The 27,406-nt window shown below is 46.4% G+C and overlaps 3 protein-coding genes across 3 annotated transcripts; 1 reads left to right on the forward strand and 2 right to left on the reverse strand.

Annotated features, from left to right (window-relative positions):
• The first annotated feature begins 2,093 nt into the window (after positions 1-2,093).
• LOC136545138 (protein PELPK1-like) lies at positions 2,094-2,630 on the forward strand. The gene has a single exon (XM_066537169.1). It carries the CDS (start codon positions 2,094-2,096, stop codon positions 2,628-2,630), a length of 537 nt encoding a protein of 178 aa, XP_066393266.1.
• Positions 2,631-2,856: 226 nt separating this feature from the next.
• LOC136545139 (transcription termination factor MTERF2, chloroplastic-like) lies at positions 2,857-6,504 on the reverse strand. Its single transcript, XM_066537170.1, has 6 exons — positions 5,936-6,504; positions 5,332-5,737; positions 4,693-4,908; positions 4,374-4,481; positions 3,377-3,651; positions 2,857-3,279 (listed from the first exon to the last, which is right to left on the reverse strand). The coding sequence occupies exons 1-6, from the start codon at positions 6,502-6,504 to the stop codon at positions 3,015-3,017; spliced, it is 1,839 nt and encodes a 612-aa protein (XP_066393267.1). The 3' UTR covers positions 2,857-3,014.
• Positions 6,505-26,395: 19,891 nt separating this feature from the next.
• On the reverse strand, positions 26,396-26,977 carry LOC136543293 (BTB/POZ and MATH domain-containing protein 3-like). The gene has a single exon (XM_066535777.1). The coding sequence runs from the start codon at positions 26,975-26,977 to the stop codon at positions 26,396-26,398; it is 582 nt and encodes a 193-aa protein (XP_066391874.1).
• Positions 26,978-27,406: the final 429 nt, after the last annotated feature.

Below are 27,406 nucleotides of genomic sequence, written 5' to 3' on the forward strand. Positions count from 1 at the left end.
AATGATGAAGTCACCACAAGCGTCTCTCTATTGATAGACATGTCGTCTACGACTGGAAGACAACGACGTTAAATCCTGAAATGAAGTAGAAAACTATGAGCATCCATGCAAGGTTGAGAATTTGAAACTAGGTGGCTAGATTGCACCACAAGAAACAAAACCAACTAAGTACGTTCAATTCATGGTAGATTCCTCCTATCCCCAATACCTAAAATCTAGGTGGCTTCCATACAAGCCTGGACGCCAAAGTCGCCTTTGGCATGTACTCACGGAATTGTTTGTTTGGTCGTCTCATCATCTCTTCAAATGGATCCTACTGACTTCAAGCGTACACCTAGTGGCTAGCTCGCAACACCGTGATTGTGGGGGTGGCATGCCTAAAGAAGGTAGTGTCATGGAATTACTGGCAAATTGTAGTTGTTCAAGACTAAGATTAATTAGTTTAGCTCAGAAAGAAGAGGAAACAATGTTGGCGGGTGGTCGTCTGGAGATCGGTTCCATGACTAGCGAGAAATACTAAAGTCTAGCCTTTGTTGGTTGTACATAGTAATGATGGCATTATTGCCACTTCCTTGTTGAAGGAATGATTTAGAGTTCAATGAATTGCTCCCTAGGGTGAAGCCTTTGGTCTGGCATTTACTGGTTGGATGATGGCAACGACGAACACATGCGTGTGTTGTATTCTTCTTGATGGTATTTGCTTTTATAGGGCCTTCGTCATGGTCTATGTGTTACTTTGGTTGTGCACAAAAGTGAAGACAAGTTGTGTGTTAGCTTCCTGCGACATGATGTCATATTGTCATCTTTCAACAATCATAGCTAAGGTTGTGTGCAACCTAGCTATGCAAAGCCCAGGAATATCCTTGGATCGATTTACCATTGTTCGAGATCAATAAAGCTTCCTTTATCTTAAAAAACAAGAGTACAGGAGGTATGAGTCAACAAGATTGAGGAGCCTGCAAATCCCCAGGATTCAGTCTTATATTGGTGGATTTAATAGATAAAAAAAGCATCATCCCTCAAATTTCCTCTCTCCCTCTCTCATCCCTCAAAAGGGAAGAAAAGCCCTCCAAATGAGAGAGGGGCTCGGGTAGCTCTTTTAGCTGATTTTAATATATTACAAAATGGACCTCATACAGCTTATTACAAATGAGTCCATAGACCAGACGTCGAAGCAATCAAATGGTGTGGTGATTGCCCAAATAAGCCTCAAATGGTGTCAATAGGAGCTGCAAGCCTGCAACATCACACAGATTAATTATATCATGTAGATGAATGGATTACCATGCATTCCCTCTAATGGACGATAATAAATGAAAAGTTCTGCGAGAAATGAAAGGGCTCTGCCATAGAATCGTCAGGTTGTGTCATGCTCATGCAGGAATAATGCCGTGTTTGGACACTACAAGTGTCGTTTGGTTAGCTGCAGTTTGGAGTTGGGGTTCATCTGCTTTGCAGTCTTTGGGTATCCAGTGTGATGTGTTCAGACACTACGAGTGTCGTTTGATTAGCAGTAGTCTGGAGTTGGGGTTAATCTGCTTAGCAGTCTTTGGTCGTTAGACCATGGTTTTGTATTGGTTCAGTTTGGTTGCACCCATTCGGTTATGAATGTGGGAGACCGGAATACATTTGTTCTTTAATCTAAAAAAAAAGCTTTAGGAAAGAAGGTGAGCTGAACCATGCAACATAATCCAGGCATCCAGGTTTAGGCAAGATGGTGAGCAAACCGTGGAAGAATCATGCATGGAGGCATGGACCGGACCCAACGTCATCCACATCGATGGTTCGCCACATCGGTCGTCTCACCAAACAAGCATCTTGAGACGGTTCGGAAGATCAACAATCAACAACCAATATAATGTCAGGTGATGGCACATCGATGACCATCGTCGAAGGACGAGCTAACCGTACCCCCAGGTTTTTCAGAGCGTCCAACAACTGTCTCTCGTCTCTGCATGACAATTCACAAGACAGTCGAGACTGCGTCTGCAAACTGTTATCGACTGCTCTTGAGCTTAGCCTCCTGCCAGCTCGTCGGCCCACCAACGGCCTCCACCTCGAGCCTCCATGCACTGGCCCTCGTCGTGGCACTCATGCTAGTCCTAGGCAGCAGCACTTGCCATGCGGCCCGCCTGCTCACCGACGCCACGGCGCCCGCTGCGGCACCGGCTGCCGTACCTGGCATCCCTGCCCAGCCGAAGCCGACCGTGCCAGCGGTCCCCGCCATGCCTGCCGTCACCTTGCCGCCGATGCCTGCCGTTTCCGCGGTCACCGTGCCGCCAATGCCTGCGGTGCCTTCTGTCCCCGCGGTGACCGTGCCAATGGTGCCTGCTGTGCTAGCCATGCCCAAGGCCGCCGCGCTGCCACCCGTTCCAGCCATCGTCATGCCTAAGTTGACGCTGCCGCCGATTCCGTCGGTTCCTTCTGTCCCCGCGGTGACTGTGCCAACGGTGCCTGCTGTGCCAGCTATGCCGAACGCCGCCACGCTGCCTCCCGTTCCAGCCGTCGTCGTGCCTAAGTTGACGCTGCCGCCGGTTGCTTCCATCCCCAAGGTGACGCTGCCGCCGATTCCCTCCTCCATCCCTGGCGTGCCAGCAATGTCATCCCTCGCGCCACCTCCAAAGGCCTAAGAGAGCTACTGTCCTGCACCCAAGCCTCTCTGCTTCTGCAGTTGTCGCTCTGCACACAGGTGTTGTGTTCTGTTGTGCACACCGTTTCCCCTTATGACGATTCTCCATATTTTTGTGTAAAGTTTTCCATACTTTATTTGGTCAATTTTGTATTTATGTATGTTTTCACTCATATACATGTATGGTCTTAATTTCGATTGATGATAGTACGTCTACAATTTCATCTTCGTTATTAATTCGTCATGTGTCACAACATTAGCATTTTTTACATTCTTACCGACAGTAAAATATATGTAATCTTTTTCTTTCCTTTTAGAACATGTACACGGTAGGGAAGAAATGCTATGCTTGTTTTTGCAGAGCTATCAGCATTCAATCATCTATCTAATCCACCACCTCTATGTTATCTTGGCATGCTGATGCTACTGTAGCTTCTGTTTCCCTGGATGTCTCTGAAGAACCTGAAAATGTCTCCGGACAAGCCTTTCTAGCTTCAAATCTCGCTCTCCTCTCGACAGCCTCTCGCACCCTCTGCGCAAACTCTTCGTCAGAGCCACTCAGCATGTACCGCAGCTTCATGTTGACCCTGTTTGCCACCAAAGTTTGGTGCCGAGGCTCTATCCTATCCTCCAGGGAGTAACTGAAGAACCTGGAAACCATCCAGTGGTGGGCATTAGGGGGCTGAGGGTCACAACAATGACAAAAAACAACTAGGCTACAAGTCTGTTCATGAGCTCCAAACTCACCGTGGAAACTCGATGAGATCTTTCAGTGGCCGCACCATTACACGCCTCAAGTACTGGTATTTTGGTCTCAGGATATCCACATTGTATCTGAGAAGCGTTGGGAAGTCAGCAATCATCTGGCCGAGCACAAAGTGGTAGATGCCCAGTGACCGGAAGTACTTGACACTAACTTCTAGCTTATGTGCGATACTACAGCCCAAGAGCTGTGGATCCAACGCAATAACCTTTCCAATGTCATCCTGTTTTACTCCACCTTTTGTCAGCAGGAATATAACCTATGATTTACACGTGTGAGACATGGAGTAGCATAAGGAATAAGTAGAAGTTTTTAAAAATTGAAAATAAACACTGAGCTACGGTGAATTTCATCCCTTGTCATCGGCCACAACACTAACATATCCAAACAAAACACTAGGACAGTTATCTAATTCTACTTCACTGTTGCTACTTTGGTTGTTCAATTTCAAGTAGTGCACATCATTGCTCCAAGGTTCGTATCAGGTCCACTTGGATAGAATTATGTCCCTTGTTATACACCACAACACCAGCACTTCTAAACAAGGCACCAGGACGGTTGTTGATGTTTAATTCAAGTTAATGCATCATTGATGCAAGATGCATATTAGGTTCAAACATTTTATACCTAACAGCTTCACTGACAAAATGATGCACAAAGTAACTGCTGTGTGTTAGCTCATCATGGTAAACCAATATTAAGAAGTATGTAAGTACCAACACGCTGTGTGGTCAAAGGTTTGGTTATACAAAGCTCCAGTTATATGAAGTTTAGTGCCTTTGATAGAATGTGGCTTTCTGAGACTACTTACTATGGTGCTACCTATACTGTCCCAGCAGCCAAATTACAGAAGTCCCTACATTATGTACACTAACTTCCTATCAAAACTGGTAGTATAAAAAACTGATGCAATAAACTCCAAACAAAATGTGACAATATTTACTGAAACTGAAAGAATAATAATGAGATATGAGAACAAACCACTGGGCGTATTTTCTTGTACAGGCTATACGTTAATACAGGAGGGAACTTCACAAGCACATTGCCGATTGCATCACTCCTCACACCAATATCCATTAGAAATTGTACCTAAAATGTATATGTTTGTACAGCAGACTTCAGTACATCAGAGCAAAATCCCAGTAGAACAGAAATAAGGAAATACTTGGTCCTATTGGAGAATTTAACAAGTTTAACAAATCATGATATTTTAAAGAGCAGCTTAACAAAATCATAACATCGTTCTGTGAATAACACAAATTGAAGTGTGTGAAGAGTGTCAAAGCAATTAAGAGATTACCTTTGGTACAATCACTGTCTCCAAATCAAGACAGAATATTGTTGGTTGGACCATCAACATTCTTTTCATGCCATCCCTTGAAATGTTAAGGTGATACAGGTATTTCACAAGAGGCTTCCACCTTTCTTCAATGCTACAGGCCATGAGCTGTGGCTTGAAAGCCAGTAACTTCCCAAGTTCTTGAGCACTTAAACCAAACTCTTTCAGATATTGAACCTGTCACCAAGAATGCTATTTCATTAGCAACTAGAAAAATAGATGTCCAGACTTAAGAACTGAAAACAATACAAGAAGTATATCAGTAACTTTATTAGAATTCTTCAAGAAGAACAAGGAACGTAATTCTGACAAGTTCCTCATCAGTTCCATTAGATGGGTAAAATGATATGGCACCACGCCAATCAGCATATCAACACTATATTAAAAGGGAGGAAGTAGATGGTGACATCATTTTTGTTGAACCCTCTATTTTTTATTGAACAGATACGACTGAATCTTAAACCATTCTGAATATGAAATAGATTCTTGCTTGCCCATAGCAAGCGGCAGTAAATAAAATGCAGAAAATAAAAGGTGCATCTACAAATATGCAACGTGCAGCAAAAATATGACAGAACTGAACTAAATGCAAGCAAACACCTTACTGTTCATCTCTTCCAGGCTTAAAAATCCAAGAACTCTTGGATAATCATATACCATTGTGCCAAAGTCCTTCTCGTCCATTCCCAAATCCCTATAAAACCTGACTCGTGTCTCCAACTCATCCATTGACAAGCTCAGCAGCTGTGGACATCTGCTGACCACATACCCAATCCAGTCTCTCCTGACACCAAGGCTTTCCAAATAGCCAATAATCTCTTCCAGTTCTTCAAAGCTCTGGTTCAAGAAGCTTCCACCGTTTGCAAGGACACGCCCCAAAAAATCTCCTTTTACATAAATGGACCTAAGCCACTTTATCATCCTCCTAACTTTCCCCAAATCACCAGAACATGCGCAAACGACTTTCGCGATTTGGGGATATGTCATTGAATTGTGCTTGAACCACCTGAAGTATGCAATGTAACAATCTCAGTGCTAATTGGGGTCTTAGGGAACCACAGTACATGCCTAAACTAGAAAAACTGCATGTTTATGATTTGCAAATTGCAATGCTTCCGGTAGTTTAAATAATCGCAATTCTTGTGCATACTGAATATAAATAATTCGAAGAAATAGATGAAACAAGCAAAGTGGCGTTCTTTACTTGACAAGCTCGACAAGGCCAGACTCCTGGATGTACGCCTTTGCCCGGGCGTTGAAGGACAAGTGCGCGAGGTCGGGGTGGTCCCGCCGCATTGCGGCGGCCTCGACGACGACGCGGTCCACGAACGGGCCCATCCGCGACGTGAGGTTCTTGATGTAAGTCAGGCCGCCGATCTTCCCGCCGCCGAGCGCGGCCACGAGGGCCTCGGCGGCGACGGCGCGGCGCACCTGGAGGGCGCGGCGCAGGACGGCGTCCTCCGCCTCGGATAGGCCGGCGGATGCGGAGGCGGAGCCAGCGGGGCTTGTTGGGGAGGAGAGCGAGCCCGGGAAGCGGGGCTCGCGGCGCGGCGCGAGGGAGGCGCTCTCGGCGGCGAGGAGCGCGGCGGAGGGGGGCGGAGCCGGGGGCGGCAGGACCGGGTGGGTCGCGGTGGTGGGGTTCTGGAGGCGGGAGACGGCGACGAAAGAGGGGAGGCGAAGAAGGGAGCGGTGGCGGCGGCGGGAGGCGGGACTGGGAGTGTGGAGCGGGAGGCGGAGGCGGGGGTGGGAGTGCGGGAGAGCGGCGGCAGCCATTGGAGTGGGAGTGTGTGACTGAGGTGGAGCGTACCTCCAAAGTCCAAAGTCCTATCCATCCTCTCTTTAATTTTTTTTCTTTTTTTTAATTGACTGAAAACACCTCTTTGGCTTTTTTGGGCTTTGGGCGTATGAAAAACGTGAGCATTTCGAACAGTCTCTGGATTTTGATCTTGATAATTCTGTGTTATGTAAGAGGTTTAGTGGCAAGTGTCTAATCCACTTCATGTTCATGGGTAAATCCAATCACCCGTCTCAAGCAAGGACACAATTACACCCAATAGTTTTTTTTTCCGAATAATAAGATGGCATCATTAAGAGAGAACCAAAACAAGTGTCCTTCTAGTGTTTTAGAAAAAAAAAGCATGATTTATGGGTATTGCTAGGAATACACGATATCTTTGCAAAAAAAAAAAAAAAACATACTCCATGATGACACCTTCAAAGCTGTCACGCCAATGGTTCTCAGTCACCAGCCCAAAAATAGGGTTGGGTTTTCACCCGGAGAAAACAAGGTACTACCTCTATCCTGAAATATGAGGGATTTTAGTTATACACATGGATATGCATCTCATAAGTACCTGTCCAAGTGCATATAGCCAGTCTCTTATGTTCTAAGACAAAGACAATTGGACAAGAACCCACATCAAAGATGCCTCCAAGGAGAAAACAACAACCACAAAGGCTTGACATTTAGGCTCTCATCCTGGAGGAACAACACCCACAATGCATGGCATTTAGGCTCTCGTCCTAACCTTTATCGATCTACCCCTAAAAGAGTAGCCAAACGTCCGAACCCTTGCCACGCCAATGGTGCAATGACCACAACACATAATGGAGAGCTAACCCTCCTCCAGTATCCAAGGTCTCCCACTTGGGCCATATGGAGAGAGATACACAAGGGAGGATACTAGGCATTAGGGGTCTGGCAAAACACTTCCCAGAAATCAACGGTAGCAATAGCAAAGTCCAACTCTCTAATGTTCATCTCCATAAAACACATCCTCCTAGCACAACTCCACCAACATCGTACCCTCATGCGCCCCTGCCCGTGCCAACACCATGGATTCACACCCATGCAATATAATACCTCACCTCAATCGATGCCATGTCATGCATCACCGCCAAGGATGATGCCCATGGGCCATGGCTATGGAAGGGCCAGACCTAGCCCCTTACCACCCTAGGTAGCCCTCACCATGAGCATTATCGGAGCTCGGATTGACAACAACTAATAAGGCCCTTCATCATGCATGATCCCCATAGCTAGCTCAATCCCTATCGATGCCCTATCCCTCCTTTGCTGGTGCACGAGCTTCTGGTAGCTAGCTCAAGCTAGCGACAATGAGATGCAAGGAAAGGTTTGGAGGGGGAGAGGGGTTGACCTAACATGGGGCCACTTGAGTTGCCTTGGAGAGCGACCATGCATGCGGGGTGAGGATTTTTTTGCCACACGTGTAGTCCCTTCTCACTTGCAATTTAAAACATTTGTATGCTATCAGTAACTATGTACACAACTAAGGATGCCACATCTTTGTCAATTCATGCACTAACATATAGCACGTGCACGTGAAAAGGACATAAACCCCTTGTTATGTTCTTTAACTTGAAGTTAACCATAATTATTTGATGCGGCGGATGTAGGATCAAAACTCAGCTATGGCAAACTTTCTACTACAAGTTTGTACATGTGTTGAAGCAATCATGTAGAAAACCATAGACAATAATGCAATGAAGTGAGGCCATCAAACACACATGTCATAAATTAATAAATGATGTCCCTCAGATACATTAAAGTTTCTCTTCATGCCATAACTACCAATCATGAAATATCAAAATCAAACTTCAGACTTCTATGATTAGTACTCGAGGTGGAAGGTGTGGGACTTTGTAATCCTTTTGGTCACTGGGCATGAAATGGTCTTATGCATGGTTTTGGCTAATAATTTGTATGAAAATTATATTTATAATAAAGTAACCGCATAATATAGAAACACTTAATCATGATGAATCTATCTACCTACTAATAACATCAATATTATATTATGAATAATTATCTAATAATGGTCAAAGTGAAAAATTGACCACAAAAGTAAAAAAAAACTTCATGTATACTGTTGCTGCAACAAACACCAAATTAAATACGTCCCACCAGGGCATTCGCAAATGTTTTGCTTACGTGGGCCACTTTGGCCCATCCACCATGGATAGCCTAGATTTTGGCCCATATACACATCAATTCCCTAATAGTGATCAACCAGACAACAATTGTGATTACACCCACTTTGATGCTTGTTGTAAAACATGTATGCTCTCATGATCTTCTTTTTTTTAAGAAAAAAATTGTTGCTTACACAACAACACAAATTTCTGTGTTTCTTGTAAAAGGTACACGTATCTCAATCACAATTTTCCATTTCTTCAAAGAAAAAGTGCTGAAGCTTATACAACATAATAGTTGGCCTATAATTGAAAAACCATATTTATACTCACAATTAGTACTATTGTCAAGGTGCATAACTCTCTAGCAGTGACATGAAACACAATGTAAAGTTCTCACTTTGGAATATGATCAAATAATAGAACTATTTTTTTGCGAGGCAGTTACAAACGCAGACGCTCACATACATGAGCGCATACTCACCCATATAAACACACGCATCGATGCACTGAACTCTTGAGCTATACCAGTTACACAATGCAAACACAATATATAGATGAAACGACAAGAACACTATGGAATACGATCAAACAATAGAACTATTTTTCTACGAGACACAGTTACAAATGCAGACGCTCACGTACATGAGCGCTCGTTCACCCCTATGAACGCAGCATCCCTGCGCTGAACTCTTGAGCTATACCAGTTACAGAATGCAAACACAATATATAGATGAAACGACGAGAAGAATTGAATGGTATTCACAGGCATAATAACAACTTTTATTTATTTGGGTTTGGAATACAAATTGTTTATCATCGGATGGACCTGAGAAAGCTAACGAACGCCTTCCTGAGCTTCTTGCCGGTCTCGGCCGGCCTACGGCGGTGGCGCTTGCAGAGGTCGTCCTTGCACTTGCAGAGCATCCCAAGCCTCGCCATGTCCGCCGCCTTCACGAACTCATCCTTCACGGCCGACTTCTCGACAACGGTGATGTCGCACCTGACGGCGATGCAGAGCCACTTCACGCTGATGAACTGCGAGAAGCCCCAGCTGTGGCGAAAGGTTTGGACGCGGCTGTCGCTGTCGTACGGTGGCCACGGCAGCAACCTGGAGCGGGGGTATACCGAGGCCAACTGGTACTTGCCGTGGACACCGCCGCTGAGGCGCTGACGCTCTCCTCCTCCTCACGCATGAGGAAGAGGGAGATGTAGCCGGCGGCCTCCTTGTCGTATCCATTGGGATAGCAACGGAGCTTCGGTTAGAATAATCTACCGTTTACTTATGTGAGCACACAACAAGAGAAAGACGTCGTCGAAAAGACTTTCTGCTGTGATACTATAGCCGCTGCAGGTACAGACGTCGAACGGCTCACCTGCAGTACTGTAGCCATATGCAGAGGCCAGCGCAGAGTTAGCCCTGTATGTTATCTAGTTACTGTTACAACATGTGCGCTGTACTAGGACTAGATGTATAGAGTTGTATAAATAGACAACCATAGCAAGTCAATAAAGAGAGTTTAGGTTTGTCATCTCCCATACAGGGCTTCGCCCAACGCTGGTGTCTTATACTGTGTGTATGCTCTGTTCTCCCTCTTCTTCAACCTCGATCCATAGTGTATGGGGACGGACAACGCTTGTTCGTAGTCAGCTTAGCTAGTGGGTGCTCGGCAACACTAGCGGGTGCTCGGCAAGACTGGTGAGTGGTCGACTCACCTGAGCCGGTGACCCCGTGGGCTAACAAGTGGTATTAGAGCCGCACAGGCACTGTCGCTAGACTAACCGCTAGTGATGACGGGCGGTTCGGAGATGGGCGACAACAGTGGCATTGCTGTGGCTGCCCAGCCACGACCGAAGGTCGTTGTTCGTACGGTGCGGGAGGTTAGCGGCACCAGTTGACCGACGCTGACTCGCACCAACTATAGAGAGTGGTCGGTGACCATGAAGGTCAAGCTCAGAGCCCAACGGCTCTGGAATGCTGTTGACAAGGGCACCGACAATGAGGAGGATGACATGTCAGCGTTGGAGGCTATCCTCGCTGCTGTACCGGCGGAGTACGGGGAGCCGTTGGGGCGAAGAGTTTGGCTAAGGAGGCGTGGGAGGCTATTGCGGCGATGCGTGTCGGTTCCGACCGCGCAAAGAAGGCGACGACCCAGCTTCTGAAGCAGGAGTACGCCAACCTCAAGTTTAAGGATAGTGAAACGGTGGAGGACTTCTCCCTCTGCCTGCAGATGCTCATCAGCAAGCTGAAGAGCCATGGCGTCACCATCGACGAAGAGGAGGCAGTCTCTAAGTACCTCCACTCCATGCCGATAAAGTACATCTAGATCACTCTCTCCATAGAGATGATGCTGGACTTGTCTACCCTTACCATTGAGGATGTGACAGGCCGTCTACGGGCGATGGACGAGCGCCTGGAGCAGGCGATAACAACGAAGGACAGCGACAAACTGCTGCTGACGGAAGAGGAGTGGGCTACTCAGAGGAACTCCAAGACAGCAGCCTCCTCCAGCCGCGGTGGCGATGGCAAGCACCGCGGCAAGGCTTCTTCGGAGAAGAAGAAGCAGGTCGACCCCACGCCTGTCGGCGCTGCGGGAAGATGGGCCATTGGATACGGGAGTGCCCAAATCGCAAGCAGGAGAAGAAGGCTGAGGCTCATCTGGCGCAAGCTGATGATGAGGATGAGGCCACTATCCTGATGGCGATGTTCTATGCACTGCATGACGTCGAGGCCTAGGAGACGGAAGAGGCGACGATAGTAGAAGGACGTGGGAAGGTCCTAAAGACTGTCAACCTCGATGAACCACACACCCAAGTTGACCTAGGACGTGTGGGCGCCGACCAGGAGCAGCAGTGGTATCTGGACTCTGGTGCCAGCAACCACATGACGGGGTCCAAGGCATCCTTCTCTGAGCTCGACGACGATGTTACCGGTACGATGAAGTTTGGTGATGGCTCAAGGGTGGGAATCCAAGGGTGCAGCACCATCATCTTCAGGTGCTAGAATAGGGAGCACCGCACGCTAACGGATGTATATTACATCCCGCAGCTACGTTCCAGCATCATTAGCATTGGTTAGCTGGATGAGCACGGTAGCGAGGTACTGATCAAGGATGAAGTCCTTAGGATCAGAGACCGGGAGCAGTGACTTCTTGCCAAGGTGAAGAGGTCCTTGAACCTATTGTACCTGCTTGACCTAAAGGTAGAGCAGTGGGTGTGCCTAGCGGCAAGGCACACCGAGGAACCGTGGATGTGGCATGCCCGGTTCAGACATCTCAGCTTCGACATGCTTGGTTGGCTAGAGAAGATGGTCCGAGGGCTACCCCACTTCAAGCACGAAGGTGAGCTGTGTGATAGCTGCCTGGCCGAAAAGCAGAGGAGGCTACCGTTCCCAAAGACGGACAAGTATCGCGCAAAGGATGCTCTCGAGCTCGTCCACGGCGACCTCTGTGGGCTGATCATGCCAGCTACAAACGATGGTTGGCGGTACTTCCTCCTGCTCATGGATGATTGTAGTCGCTACATGTGGCTGCAACTCTTGACGAGCAAGGACGAAGCAGCGGCGGCGATCAAGAAGTTCAAGATACGCGCGGAGGCCGAGAGCGGCAAGAAGCTCCGCATGTTGAGGACTGATCGTGGCGGTGAATTCACTTCGGTGGAGTTCGCTGCGTACTGTGCGGATCAGGGTGTGGTGCGACACCACACCACACCGTACTCGCCACAACAGAATGGCATGGTGGAGAGGCAGAACCAGACGATGGTCGATATGGCTCGATTGATGATGAAGGCCAAAGGCATGTCGGCAAGGTTCTGGGGGGAGGCGGTGACCACGGCGGTATTCATCCTCAATCACGCTCCGACCAAAGCCCTGACGGGCAAGACGCTGTTCAAAGCTTGGTATGGGCGCAAGCCGAGCGTGTCCTTCCTCTAGACATTCAGCTGCATTGGCCATGTCAAGAAGACAAAGTCAAACCTCACCAAGCTGGAGGATGGGAGCACACCGATGGTGTTTCTGGGCTACGCGGAGGGTACCAAGGCATATCGTCTCTATGACCCATGCGGAGACAAGATGCTTGTCTCGCACGACATAATGTTCGATGAGAAGGCGGCTTGGGACTACAGCAGTCCGAGCATGGGGGAAGCTGGCGGCTTCACCAGCACTTTCATCGTCGAGCACCTGGTCATCCACGGTGATGGAGATGTTGGGGAAGAGGTGTCGAGCACTCTAGAAGGGGTGCCGAGCACTCCAGGGGCAGAGCCGAGCACTCCTAGGGTAGTGCCGAGCACTTCGGGAGGGATGCCGAGCACTCCGGGAGGAGTGCCGAGCACGCCAAGAGTGGCGCTAGGAGGTTCTGCAGTGGTGGCGACCACTCTAGGACAGGTGCCGAGCACTCCTGTGGCGGAGCCAAGAGGTTCTGCAGTGGTGCCGACCACTCCAAGCTGAGCACTCCTATAGTGGTGCCGAGCACTGCAGGAGTAATGATGAGCTGTCTAGAAGAAGTGCCGAGCACTGCAACCAGGGTGCCGAGCACTCTGGCGAAATAGGGAACTCCATCAAAACTAATTGAGTTCGCCTCATTTCCAAGTGACATCACTGAGTTCATGGATGCCTTCCACGAAGGTGAGGAGGTACGGTTCTGCAGGCTGGACGACATCGTCAGCGGCACAGGACCCTCAGGACTAGCTGGTCGGTTGCTCAATGACGCAGAGCTACTGCTCGTTAGTGCAGAGGAACCACCCATGTTCGCGCTGGCTGAGCGGGACAGAAACTGGCAACGAGCGATGCTGGAGGAGATGAAGGCGATCGAGGAAAACGAGACATGGTAGCTCGACGATCCACCTCCAGGATGCCGTCCGATCAGCCTGAAGTGGGTGTACAAGGTAAAGCGGGACGAGCTCGGCACCATTGTCAAGCACAAGGCGCGCCTCGTCGCCCGAGGCTTTGTTTAGTGTGAGGGCATAGACTTCAAGGAGGTCTTTGCGCCAGTAGCGTGCATGGGGTCAGTCCGTTTGCTACTAGCCTTGGCAGCAGCAAAGGACTGGCGCGTCCATCACTTGGATGTTAAATTGGCCTTCCTCAATGGCGAGCTGGCGGAGACGGTCTTCGTCAGGCAACCTCCAGGTTTCGTCATCAAGGGAGAGGAGCACAGGGTGCTCTAACTGCGAAAAGCGCTCTACGGGCTACGGCAGGCCCCACGAGCATGGAACGCCAAGCTTGATGCCACGCTGGGCGAGCTTGGGTTTCAATGGTGCACAACTGAGCACGCGCTCTACACGCAGCGATGGGAGAAGGAGGAGCTCGTCATCGGTGTGTATGTGGATGACTTAATCATCACCGGCGCACGCACGAAGGACATCAACAACTTCAAGCGCGAGATGGCGGCTCATTTTCGAATGAGCAATCTTGGCGCACTCTCCTACTACCTCGGCATCAAGGTGAGACAGGGGAAGGAGGAACTCATGCTCGATCAGAGCGCGTATGCCTCCAAGCTGTTGCAGCAGAGCGGCATGGCTGAGTGCAAGCCATACGTGACTCTGATGAAGGAGCGGTTGAAGCTGATGAAGGTCAGCACCGCGGCGAAGGTGGATGCAACACTCTATCAGAGCATCGTCGGCGGTCTATCCTACCTAGTCCACACGAGGCCATACATTGCGTTCACTGTGGGCTACGTCAGTCGCTTCATGGAGGATCCTAGAGAGGATCACTGGGCTACGGTGAAGCGGCTACTGCGCTACGTCAAGGGAACTGTGGATCAAGGGATCATCTTTCCCAAGACCGGTGGGAGTAGGCTGCAGCTCACTGTATTGAGTGATGCAGACATGGCGGGGGACATCAACGGACGACGGAGCACCTCTGGCGTGCTCGTCTTCCTCGGGTCGGCCCCAATTTCATGGCTATCGCTGAAACAGAAGGTGGTGACGCTATCTACTGTAAGGTACTGGTAAGTGGGGCTGGCTTGGGTATTCTGCTGAGTGTCCACTATATGACACTCGGCAAATATATTGTTTGCCGAGTCTCGTACAGTTAACACTCGGCAAAATAAATTGATATTTCATGCCCACCCATTCTCCTTCTTCATAACGTGTTTTACTAAATTTGTTACAATGTAATTTAAAAATACCTTGTCAAATTCACTCAACAATGAATATTTGATTTTTCTACGAATATTAATCCATTATTTCATGCAGTTATAGCTCAAATTTAATTTATATCAATTAAAATTCTATAATTGCAGTTAATAAATTAAAATTATTAAACAGATCCGAAAAATTACCAAAATTTGACGTGAACCAATCCATGTTGTCTATTGCCTATAAAAAAAGTTTTAAAGTCAAACCCCAATTCGACCATCACTTTGACTCCAAATCTTATCGGATTCTTCTCAACTCCTTGATTCTTCTTCGAAGATGCTTCGGTTTGTATAGGTCGTACGTGACAAATTGTGTGAAACCTTCTCAATTTTTTTCCACAGTCTCCACGTATGATATCATGAGATCTTGATAAATCTCGTGATTTTCAGACTTCGTTTGTTTTTTTCGAATTTAAAAACCATTCGGCCACACGTTCGTGGTCGTGTTTCCTGAACAAAATGTTCGAAATTTCTTTTCATTTCCCGGGTAAGGCCCCAAAATGGACTCAATAACATGAATATGATTTTCCACTCAATTTATTACATTATTTGAATCACTTGCAATTCAAATTTGACTTAAACCAAAAAAATCCTCTAAATGCAATAAATTAATTAAATATATCAAACAGATCGAGAAATATACCAAATTTTAACATGTAGTACAACATGTTGTATGTGGAGAGTAGAAAAAGTTTGGAGGGCACGAGAGGAAAAAAAATTATTTTGCCGGGTGTCAATAAAAAACACTCGGCAAACCTTGTCTTTGCTGAGTGTCTCTAACGGACACTCGGTAAAGTAATAACGGCAGGGCAGCGCACCCAACGGCCGTCACATGGCCGCCGCACGCCCAGCGCACGTGCCTCTACTTTGCCGAGTGTCCGTGTTTGCCGAGGGCTTCGTTGTAGTTTGCCGAGTGTTTTTTTTATTAGGCACTCGGCAAACGTTAGGTTTTGCCGAGTGCTATCTGTTTGCCGAGCGTGGAATTAAAAAACTCGGTAAATAGGATGTTTGTCGAGTGCCCGATGAAATATACTCGGCAAACCCTCAGACACTCGGCAATTATACCGTTTCCGGTAGTGTATGCATCTCGCACGCCCCTTCCATCAGTCGGGAGGCGCCGGCTATCGTGTCGGTCACGTTAGTGACTTGGTTCAAGTGAGAGAGGCGACCCCTATATCACCTATCGTCCAATGCAAGCGCCAGAAGAAGCGGTAGCTTTTAAAGATCACGAGCCGACGCACCAGCGCCATTGCGACTAAAGAACTCTGAGCCGTCGCCGTCCAGCAAATGTCGCCGTGTTCTTTGCCACATCTAATTAAGTTCCATTATCAGCATCGTCGTTGTTATACATGTAGCTAGGTATAGAGGGTCTGCAGATAGAAGGAGAAGGATTACATTCGATCGTCCTCGAATTAAGTTCAACGCGAGCGGACTATGTCTGCAAGGACCACCAGATCATGAGCCCCGCTGTCACCACCATCATCGAGACCGAGTTCCACTTTCCCTGGCCACTGCGTCGTCATCGAGACGATTTGGCGGACAGGCCGGTGATTGGCGGATGCAGCCGGGGCTCGGTGCTCCTCTGTCGCCGTTTGGGTCGTCCTGCTCCCCGTTCCTCTGCCACCGTCCTTTCCCTTCTCATCCTCGCGCGGTGAGAGCTTCGAGCGGCTACGGGGCGTCGAGCCCTCCCTCGACGATGCGCGGGCGGCGGGGGAAGGACACGATCGCGTGACCTTAGCGCCGGCAGCGCTGTGGGAGCTTGGAGCAACGACAGGGAGTAGGACCCGGACGTGGCCGCGTGTAGGGATAGAAAATAGAAATTGATATCCAAAATATTTATCATTCGTATCTGCTAAGACTTGTAATTTAAATATTCATATATTAGTGTATGTTTTGATACTAAATGGATGTATCCAAATTTATTTTCGAGTATTTTTCTCTATCCAATTCCAAATTTGTATTCACAAAAATATGAAATATCCAACTTTTATCTATATCCATAAAGGACAAGGTATAATAAATCTATTGAAAAGTTGTGTCCATGACTAGCGATGATTCTACCAAACAGTTTTAAAAAGTGATTCCGATTCATCACCTAAAATGTCTTAAGAGGATCTATTGAGCTGAAACATTTCTGAGAGAATCTGGATCACTACCAAAACATCCATTATTATAAATGTGTCAATAATGATCAAAGTAAAAGAAAACTTGACCAAGAAAGTATCCACCTCAGGCCCTCACAACTGGCCGTGACCCTAGTCACGCTAAATCTTCCTGGGCAGCCATATATCTCACCCTGGTTGGGCAAGACTCTATATATGGACGAGCGAACCCAAGGCACCACCGAACCTCGACTGTGCCATCCCTGGCCCCCGGTTGTGCCTCCCAAGCCACGCCACCCTCCAGCCGCGAGTTCACAAAAGAAGAGAGAGAGAGAGAGAGGGGATATGAGAGAGGAAGCTCAGGGAAGAGTGGAGGGAGGAGGCAGACGGGGTTGCTTACATGGGGACACAGTTGTGAGCATTCCATATTAGCATACGAGCATGGGCGTAGATCCGATTGGACTGGTTGTGAGACCAGAACATATATTGGGATCTAAATAGGCGATACTATATGAGTCTAGAGACTGAGATGTCACAATAAATTTGAGAACCTAAACAAAGTGATTTGCAAGTTTATGGATTGAGAGATGAAACAACTAAATAAGTTTAAGGACCTAAACTGGCTTGCAAGTTTAGTGAACATGATGACACAGACGAACAAGTTTGAGGGCTACTGGTGCACTTTAGTCAATAAAAAATTTAATGTAAACTGCCGCTGCAAACAATGCAAATACTCCGTCTGCCCCAAAAAGAGCGCAACTATCGCTTCCCGGAGAGTGAAACAATTTCAACTTTGATCATCACTATACAAAAAATATTAATATTTTTTATATCATATAAGTATAGTTAGATTGATTATGAAATATATTTTTGATAGCAAATCTAATTGGAGATGTAAATATTGATATTTTTTCTATAAAAATAGGTCAAACTTGAGAAACTTTGACTAGTCTCAAATCTAGAATTGTTTTTTTTTGTGTGTGTGGACGAGGGAATACGTCTCACCAAGACATTCACAAAGGTTTGGCTTACGTGGCCACTTTTGCCCATTCAACATGGATAGCCTAGATTTTGTTAGTTCATGCAAATCAATCTGTAATAGTGATCAACCAGACAACAATTGTGAGTACACCCATAGTCAAAACTTAACTTTAATGCTTGTTGTAAAACATGTATGATCTCATGATATTCTTATTTTTATTATAAGAAAAAAGATTGTTACTTACACAACACAATAAGCTTGGCCATTTATATCAATTCACAAAATCGTCATAATATTTGACAATTTTGGTGCTTGTGTGTTTCTTCTATGATAATTCTCTCCCCAGGGCGTCTGAACGGACGGATGCGGATTCCCCACTCCCGCCCGTGTTGTTCGCGCACCCTTCTCGCCCAATATGCCTACTCCCTTCATGGCTTCTCCATCTAAAAAAACAGGATGTCAATTCCCCATTCCGGTGCTGCTACTCGTGCTCTCCCTGGCCATGCTCTCCTCCCTGCTCCTATTCCTCTCTCTCCTTTGCCTCGGCTCCACAACACCGCTGCCGCCTCCCGCTCTCGCCATCCCTCCACCGATGGAGGAGAAGCAACATTAGCAGCAGGCTCCCGAGGTCGCATGCCCGCGCCTCCCATTCTCTAGCACACCGCGGGGGTGCCTCGTCGCGGGGACTGCACTCACCTTGTAGCCGGGAGCGGCGCAGCCGCTTGTCGGGGATGTGCCCAGCCGCCCGCCCACTGGCATCCCCACCACGCCGTTCTGCGGCATCTTGCTCTCTGATCCAGCGTCGAGCTCCATGCGACGAGCCTACATTCGTCCAAGCAACAAGTAGATGTTGTGCTTGAGAGCGCATGTTTCAAGTGTATCAGATGTTTTATAAGTTTGTAAGTGTTTCATATGGATGTTGCAAAACTAGATCGAGATGTTGCATATGTTGCAAAGGTTGTACACTTATGTTGCATGCGTTTGTTCTAAATGTTTCATTTATTTTTTTCAGACATACATTGTAAGTGTGTTTATTTGAATGTTGCATATATTTTGCAATGGCTTTTCAAGCGTTTTAGGTGTTTTTACAAGTGTTTCAGACATAAATGTTTCAACTTTTTTGAACGTATGTTACAAATGTTTTATTTGGATGCTTCAAAAGCAGATCGAGTGTTGTATCTCCCTCCTCGTCTTTTGCTGCCTTGTCTCGGTGTCTCCTTCTCTTCTCGATGCTGGTGATGTCCGGGCGGCGTGGGCCCTCATGGCTGGGGCGAGTCGTTCGAGCGGCATGGAATTCGAGCAGGCGGGGCGTGTGGCACAGAGCAGGCGCGGGGCACGGGGCGCTGCACCCGGACATGAGCCTAGGGCCGAACGTCGCTTCTATGTAAAAAACATAATGTTTTATCTCATGACTTTCCTTTTTCTCACCAAAGATGAAAAGAGCTGAAGCGTATTGGCATTTTATGGCGGAAAACCATATTTAGTTACAATTAGTGTTGTCAAGGTGCAGAACTCTCTAGCAGTGACATGAAACACAATGTATAGTTCTCACTTTGGAATACGATCGAACCGCACAGAACTACTCCCTTCATCTAAAATTATAAGTCATTCCAAGAATCTTAATAGTCAAAGATTTTAAGGTTGACCAAATTTATATGATTAAATAATAATATTTATGATGTCAACTAAGTATCATTAGATTCTTCATTAATTGTATTTCATAGTATCCCTATTTGATGTCACAAATCTTTCTAATTTTCTCAATAATTTTGGTCAAACTTAGATGTTTTGACTCTCTAAGATTCTTGGAATGACTTATAATTTGGAATGGAGTGAGTATTAAATACTAGGAAATGAATAACATATTAATACACGCATTGAACTGTACGTTGAGCTATACCAGTTACACAAACACAACTACTTTTATTCATTTGGGTTTGGAATACGAATTATATAGAAAATAATCAAATATGAAGAACAAATGAGTTCAAAGTTTGTTAGAAATTTAGACAATTTTAGTAGCAATTTAATCTAGAAACATAGCAATAACCAAGAGGTTTATGACATCATGTATATGCTTGTGTGATCTAAGCATGAATATCATGTATATGATACTAACCAGCAAGATTTTGACACAAGACCATATGGGATAGCGAAGAACAAAAACATACCCAGCGGCAGAGCTGGATGCACTAGTCGACATAGTGCCTGTCCATGTAGTCGTCCCGCTCGTTGTAGTGCAGATCACAGGAGAGCCTTCAACGTGCGTCGGGAAGAAGAGGGCGTAGACGTAGCGAGTAGTCATGCCGCTAGTGACACACCCCAAAAACGTGATTGCCGCCCTTCACCCAAGCAGGTGAACTCGAAGACGGCAGGCGTTCCGGAGGCCCTACTCTCCTAGTTCTTGTGCGCGCAGGAACCAGGACGGGGAGAACCGGAGAGCAGCTGAATATGTGGTTGGTTGTCTCGGAAGCGAAGAAGAATGACTGACGGAGGAACTCGGATTATATGCTCGCAACGGGGAAGCGAAGGGGCTCAGGAGGAGATCAAGAGACAGGAGCGATAGAGCTCTCGCCATCAAGCTTCAGCGGTAGTAACGGAGGAAACTCCCATCATCAAACCGCCACTCATTAAAAATGGAAGAAACTCCATAATTATGAGACTTGATTGGCAAAACACGGACCTCGTTCGTCCGCTCGCCTGCCTGCCTACCATGCCATGCCACGCCCACACGCCCACTGGCCTTGGCCTAGGCCCAGCCGGCGGCGGCGGCGGCGCGCGCGTGTGGCACACCAAGCGTCCTTTTCTCATCTTCTCAATATAGATAGACAATATTCAACCATATAAGTCCGAGTCAATGTCTAGTCAAAATCCCGTATGGTATTAAACCATATATCGCGCATTAATACGAGCCATAGAGTTTATTTGAATTATTAAATATTATATGGGATCAAGCCCATAAAATATCCAACAATCCCCACCTAAACTCTAGGGTTCGTAGTAAAATAGTCTCAGAACCACATTTCTTTGATATACTAGAGTTTCGATAGGAGACTGTTAAGTTGAACATCAATCTAGAGCAGTAGTTATCACTCAGTCACAACTAAACAATGGACTATGTCTTGAATTGACAGTTCTATGTGAGCTGAGTTTCACTAAAGTTCTTATCTGGTACTAGGCTGCAACAAGCATCTCCTCTATTTGAAGCATATAAGTCACACTTCTAGGCCTTTCATGAGTATCTAGAGATTACCCACATCTCATAGATTGTGACTAGCAATCGAACTCATATAGATGTGTTCCTTCTAGGATGTTCTATAGGACAACATCCCTGCTTAAATAAGCCACTTGGATCACATTAAGGAATTAACCATCCTGCCAAACAGCATTGGAGAAACAATGCATCTCAAACGATTCAGACTTTAATATAAGGGGTCTCTCGCTCAGTCAACCACTAGCTTGTTTACCATCCTACTTCACGGGATCTCCGATCACATAGGACAGGTTACCACTATGGAATGACTTCAAGTGGGTCTCAAGCCTAATTCCCTCGATGCACCTTCTATCACATTGCGTGAAAGACCCTTTGTGAACTGATCTACCATATGTTTAGATATATGGACATAGTCAAATGTAGTTACTCCAGAGTTTCTTAGTTTTCTGATAAATTTTAACTGCCTTTTCACATGCTTTGTAGACTTCATGTTGTCCCTAGAACTGTTCACTTTGATTATCACCATTTGGTTATCACAGTTCATGGAGATGGCTGGTATCGGGTTTTCAACTACCGGTAAATCCATTAGGAGTTCACGAAGCCACTCGGCCTCAGCGCCAGCGGTGTCTAATGCTGTGAGTTCTGCTTCCATTGTAGACTTCGTTAAAATGGTCTGCTTGCAAGACTTCCAAGAAACAACGCCACCGCCAAGCAAGAACGCGTATCCGTTTGTGGCATAAAGCTCGTTAGCATTAGATATCCGGTTAGCATCACAATAACCCTCTAGTAGCCTCGGGTACCCGGCATAGTGAATGGCATAGCTCATAGTTCCCTTTAGGTAGCGCAACACCCTCCCAAAAGCATGCCAATGTGTATCTCCCGGATTTGAAACAAACCAGCTAAGTTTGCTCACAACAAACGAAATATCAAGCCTTGTTGCACTAGCCAAATACATAAGTGAGCCAACAATTTGAGAATATTTCAATTGATCTCGTGCTATTCTGTGATTTTTCTTTAATAGCACACTTGGGTCATATGGAGTTGGAGAAGGCGTGCAATCACTATATCCAAAGCGATTTAGCACCTTTTCCACATAGTGGGATTGCACAAGTGTTACCCCAACATTTTCCTCTCTTAGTAGCTTTATGTTAAGAATAACATCAGCCTCACCCAAGTCTTTCATCTCAAAATTACTAGACAAAAAGCCTTTCACTTCCTTGATCACATTAATATTATTTCCAAAGATTAAAATATCATCCACATACAAGCACAAAATTACACCTTCTCCCCCACCATACAGATAATAGATACATTTATCAGCTTCATTCACTAGCAAAGCCGGCTGATGTCAAAGTTTTGTCAAACTTCTCATGCCACTGCTTAGGAGCTTGCTTTAGGCCATACAAGGATTTTAATATTTACAAACCTTACCCTCTTGACCTTTTGCTATAAATCCATTAGGCTGATCCATGTAGATCTCTTCCTCAAGCTCTCCATTCAAGAAAGTTGTCTTAACGTCTACCTGATGAACGAGAAGACTATGTGAGGCAGCCAAGGACAGCAACACGCGTATGGTCGTCAAACGGGCAACTGGTGAGTAAGTATCAAAATAATCCTCTCCTTCCTTTTGAGTATAGCCTTTAGCCACTAGCCTCGCCTTGTAGTTCTCATTAGTACTATGAGGCCTAAGCTTCTTTTTGATGACCCATTTACACCTCACTAGTTTACATCTATAAGGACGATCAGCCACTTCCCAAGTTCCATTAGACATAATAAAATCCATCTCACTTTGAACAGCTTCCTTCCACAAGTCAGCAGTCGAGAGATGAATATGCCTCACCTATGGTTGTGGGAGTGTCATCCATAGGGTATATAATATAGTCTTCACCTAAAGGATTTTGCAACCCTCGTCTCTTAACTGTTTCGAGTGACTATATTATTATCCTCCTCAAGAATTTCTTCATGGGTTTCAACATCAGTGTGTATTACCGGTTCATGTGCCTCATGCAGAAAAAATAGATTCATGACTAGAAGTGCTAGGTGTATTTTTCATGGGAAATTCACTCTAAAAAATGTCGCATATCTAGATTCCATAATTGTACCAACATCCATATCAGGAACACCAAAGTTTATTATTAAAAATCTATATCCCATGCTATGAATAGCATAACCGAGAAAGACACAATCAACTATTTTTGGTCCAAACTTTTGCTTTTTGTTTATCGGCACATTCACCTTTACCAAACAACCAAATGTTCGCAAGTAAGAAAGATTTAATCTCTTCTTCTCTCATTGCTCGAATGGTGTAATTTCTTTGTTCCTTGTGAGCACCCTATTCAGGACATGACACGCTGTCAAAATTGCCTCACCCCACCATTCCTAAGATAGTCCCGTAGTCTCTAACATGGCGTTAACCAACTCAGTTAGAGTACGGTTCTTTCTCTCTACAATCCCACTTGACTGTGGTGAGTATGGTGGCGTCCTCTCATGAGTAATACACGCACCACGCAAAACTCAGAAGATTTATTTGAGAAATATTCTCCCCCGCGATCAGACCGCAAACGTTTAATTTTCTTCTCAAGTTGATTTTCTATCTCAGCTTTATAGATCTTAAAATAATATAATGCTTTATCTTTTGTTTTTAATAAATACACATAGCAAAATCGAGTGCAATCATTTATGAACGTTATGAAATATCTCTTGCCACCTTTGGTTAACTCTCCATTCATCTCACACACATCGAAATGAATTAGTTCTATCGGTGCCAAGTCCTTCGCCACAGCAGTCGTGTGAGGCTTGCGAGGTTGCTTTTATTCAACACAAACATGGCACTTGGAACCTTTGACCAAATCAAATTTCAAAATTAAATTTAAACCAGCTAAGCGAGTCATGCAACCAAAATTAATATGACATAAGCGCGAAGTGCCAAATATTTGTCTCATTATCGTGGCCCACATGGTTCACAGAATTAAAACAAGTATTCGTCAAAGACAAGCGGAACAAGCCTCCGCTCTCATAGCCTTTTCCAACAAAAGTTTCATACTTAGAAAGTACGCACTTATTAGACTGAACATAAGTTTAAAACCATCATGACACAGCAAAGAACCACTAATCAAAGTTCTTCTTTATTGAGGGGACATGATGCACAGTTCTTTAGCTGCACGTGTCTTTCCTGAAGTAAGCTTCAGATCGACCGTACCAACACCACGTATAGCCGCACTGCGCCCCGTTCCCCATCAACAAGGAGGAAGTCCGCCCGACCTGATAAGAAGAAAATAAAGAAACATCAGCACACACATGTAATATTTGCTCCTGTATCAACCCACCAATCAGGTGAATGACAAACTGAAAGAACAGTAGGCAATAAATTATCATACCCCGTTGTTCCTGCATCAGTCTCAACTGTGTTTGCTGTTTTCTTGTTTGGCTTCCACTTAGCCTCCTCGCACTCTCTAGCATAGTGCCCTAGGCTTGCCACAAGTGAAATAATTTCTTTTTTCCTTGTTCTTCTTCTTCTTAAAAGGAGTGGTAGACATTTGTTTGAGTTCTTACTAGAATTTCTTTTTGTGGGATTTGGGAGGATTTTTCTGTACCACATGGGCACTAGAACTCTCACTCACCAACTTTCTTGCCACGAATGTCTGTTGCTCTTGCCTTCTCTTCAACATCCAAAGAGCCAATGAGCTCAGCAATGCCAAACTCCTGTCTCTTATGTTTCAGAGAAGTAGCAAAATCTATCAAGCATGTGGCAGCTTAGCAATGATACAGCCTGCCACAAACTTACCAGGCAACACACAACCAAAAATTTCGAGCTCTTTTGTCAGTGTTTGTATCTTATGAGCTTGTTTCCACCACAGAACGGTCATCAACCATTCTGTAGTCATGAAACTGCTCCATGATATACAACTCAGAACCAGCATCAGAAACCCCATATTTGCCTCAAGTGCGTCCCACATCTCTTTACCAGTCTGTAGCCGCACATATGCATCAACTATGGTGTCTCCAAGCACCTCAAAATTGCTGCCTTGAACGTAGTGTCAGCATGTTTGAATGCACGCTCCTCATCAGGAGTATGCGGCCCAACAGCCCTAGGCTCAGCAACAAAATAACAGTACATAGAAGTCAACCATAGAATGCACCTCTGCCGCCACCTCTTGTAATGAGTGCCCTCAAAGACATTCGGTTTCAGTATACTCGCAAAGCCAACTACCGAGAATTGCCTATCATGTTTTTGGATTGTTAGAAATTTAAGCAATTTTAGTAGCAATTTAATCCAGAAAATAGCAATAACCAAGAGGTTTGTGACATCATGTATGTGCTTGTAGTGATCTAAGCATGAATACCATGTATATAATACTAACCAGCAAGATTTTGACACAATGACCTTACTGGATAGCGAAGAACAGAAACATACCCAGCGGCAGAGCCGGATGCACTAGTCGACATAGTGCCTATCGGTGCAGTCGTCCTGCTCGTTGTAGTGCAGATCACCGTAGAGCCTTCAACGTGCGCCGGGAAGAAGAGGACGTAGACTTAGCGAGTAGTCGTGCCGCCAGCGACACTCCCCAAAAATATGATTGTCGCCCTTCACCTCAGTAGGTGAACTCGAAGATGGCAGGCGTTCCGGAGGCCCTACTCTCCCAGTCTAGTGCGCATAGGAACCGGGATGGGGAGAACCGGAGAGCAGTTGAATATGTGGTTGGTTGTCTCGGAAGCGAAGAAGAATGAATGATGGAGGAACTCGGATTATATGCTCGCGACGGGGAAGCGAAGGGGCTCAGGAGGAGATCAAGAGACAGGAGCGATAGAGCTCTCGCCATCAAGCTTCAACGGCCGTAACGGAGGAAATTCCCATCATCAAACCGCCACTCATTAAAAACCGAAGAAACTACCGTAATTATGAGACTTGATTGGCAAAACACGGCCTCGTCTGTTCGTCCGCTCGCCGCCTACCATGCCCACGCCCACGCCCTCAGCCCGGCCGGCTGCGGCGGCGGCGCGCGTGTGGCACACCAGCGTCCTTTTCTCAGCTTCTCAATATAGATAGACAATATTCAACCATATAAGTCGAGTCAATGTTTAGTCAAAATCTCATATGATATTAAACCATATATCACGCATTAATACGGGACATAGAGTTTATTTAAATTATTAAATATTATATAGGCCAAGCCCATAAAATATCAAACATAGTTATCCTCCGATGGACCTGAAGAACCTATCGAACGCCTTCCAGTGTGCTTCTTGCACGATGCACGACCGCCTTCCTGAGCTTCTTTGCGGTGTTGGAATGCCCCAGCCCTCAGGCACGGTGGTGCCGCTTGCAGAGGTCGTCCTTGCACTTGCAGAGCATCCCCAGCCTCTCCATGTCTGCCGCCTTCACGAGACCATCCTTGATGGCCGACTTCTCGACGACGGTGATGTCGCACCGGACGGTGAAGCAGTCGTCCTTAAGGAACCCCGTATTCTGTAGGCCCTTCATGGTGATGAACCCCGGGAAACCCCAGCTGCTGTTGAGGCTCGGATAGGTGCACGTGGTGCTCTTGGCGTACGGTGGCCACGGCAGCAACCTGGAGCGGGGGTATACCAAGGCGAACCGGAACTCGGCGTGGACGACGCCGGCGCTCTCCCCCTCCTTGTCCTCGTCGTCGTCACGCGTGAGGAAGAGGGAGATATAGCCGGCGGCATCCCTGCAGTCCCCATTGGGATAGCAACAGATCTTCCAAGTGTGGCCTGCCGCCTCGAACCGGCAGGACTCGAAGCAGCTGCCGTTGCGGTGGATGTCCTTGAGGTGCTTGTAACCCTCGATCTTGAGCATGTGGTGCCCCGTGGAGGCCGTGGCGACGACCGTGGAAACGGACACCTCTGGCGCCGTCGACGGCATGGCTGTGCGCCGGTCGGGCCGGCTGATGGATCGATCTGCGGTAATCAGGAGAGGAAACAGGACGGATGTGGATGTATTCACTACCGGAAACCAGCACTTTGCCGAGTGTCGGAGGCTTTGCCGAGTGTATTTTATCGGGCACTCGGGTCTTTGCCGAGTGCCAAATAAAATACACTCGGCAAAAAAAAAAAACACTCGACAAAGATGACTTTGCCGAGTGTTTTTTTCGGTACTCGGCAAAGATGTATTTTGCCGAGTGCTATTTTTTGGCACTCGGCAAAATACGTCTTTGCCGAGTGCCTTTTTTCTGGCACTCGGCAAAATGTGTCTTTGCCGAGTGCCTTTTTTCTAACACTCGGCAAAGATGTATTTTGCCGAGTGCCATTTTTTGGCACTCGGCAAAATGCGTCTTTGCCTGAGTGCCTTTTT

Source organism: Miscanthus floridulus, chromosome 3 (genome assembly GCF_019320115.1).
Source record: "Miscanthus floridulus cultivar M001 chromosome 3, ASM1932011v1, whole genome shotgun sequence".
Classification (NCBI taxonomy): domain Eukaryota; kingdom Viridiplantae; phylum Streptophyta; class Magnoliopsida; order Poales; family Poaceae; genus Miscanthus; species Miscanthus floridulus.

Coding starts and splice junctions, on each gene's coding strand:
- LOC136545138 (XM_066537169.1), top strand. CDS start 2,094: ATGCTAGTCCTAGGCAGCAGCACTTGCCATGCGGCCCGCCTGCTCACC.
- LOC136545139 (XM_066537170.1), bottom strand. CDS start 6,504: ATGGCTGCCGCCGCTCTCCCGCACTCCCACCCCCGCCTCCGCCTCCCG. Junction 5,738..5,935: donor GGCCTTGTCGAGCTTGTCAA/GTAAAGAACGCC, acceptor TGCATACTTCAG/GTGGTTCAAGCACAATTCAA. Junction 3,280..3,376: donor GATCTCATCGAGTTTCCACG/GTGAGTTTGGAG, acceptor GATGGTTTCCAG/GTTCTTCAGTTACTCCCTGG.
- LOC136543293 (XM_066535777.1), bottom strand. CDS start 26,977: ATGCCGTCGACGGCGCCAGAGGTGTCCGTTTCCACGGTCGTCGCCACG.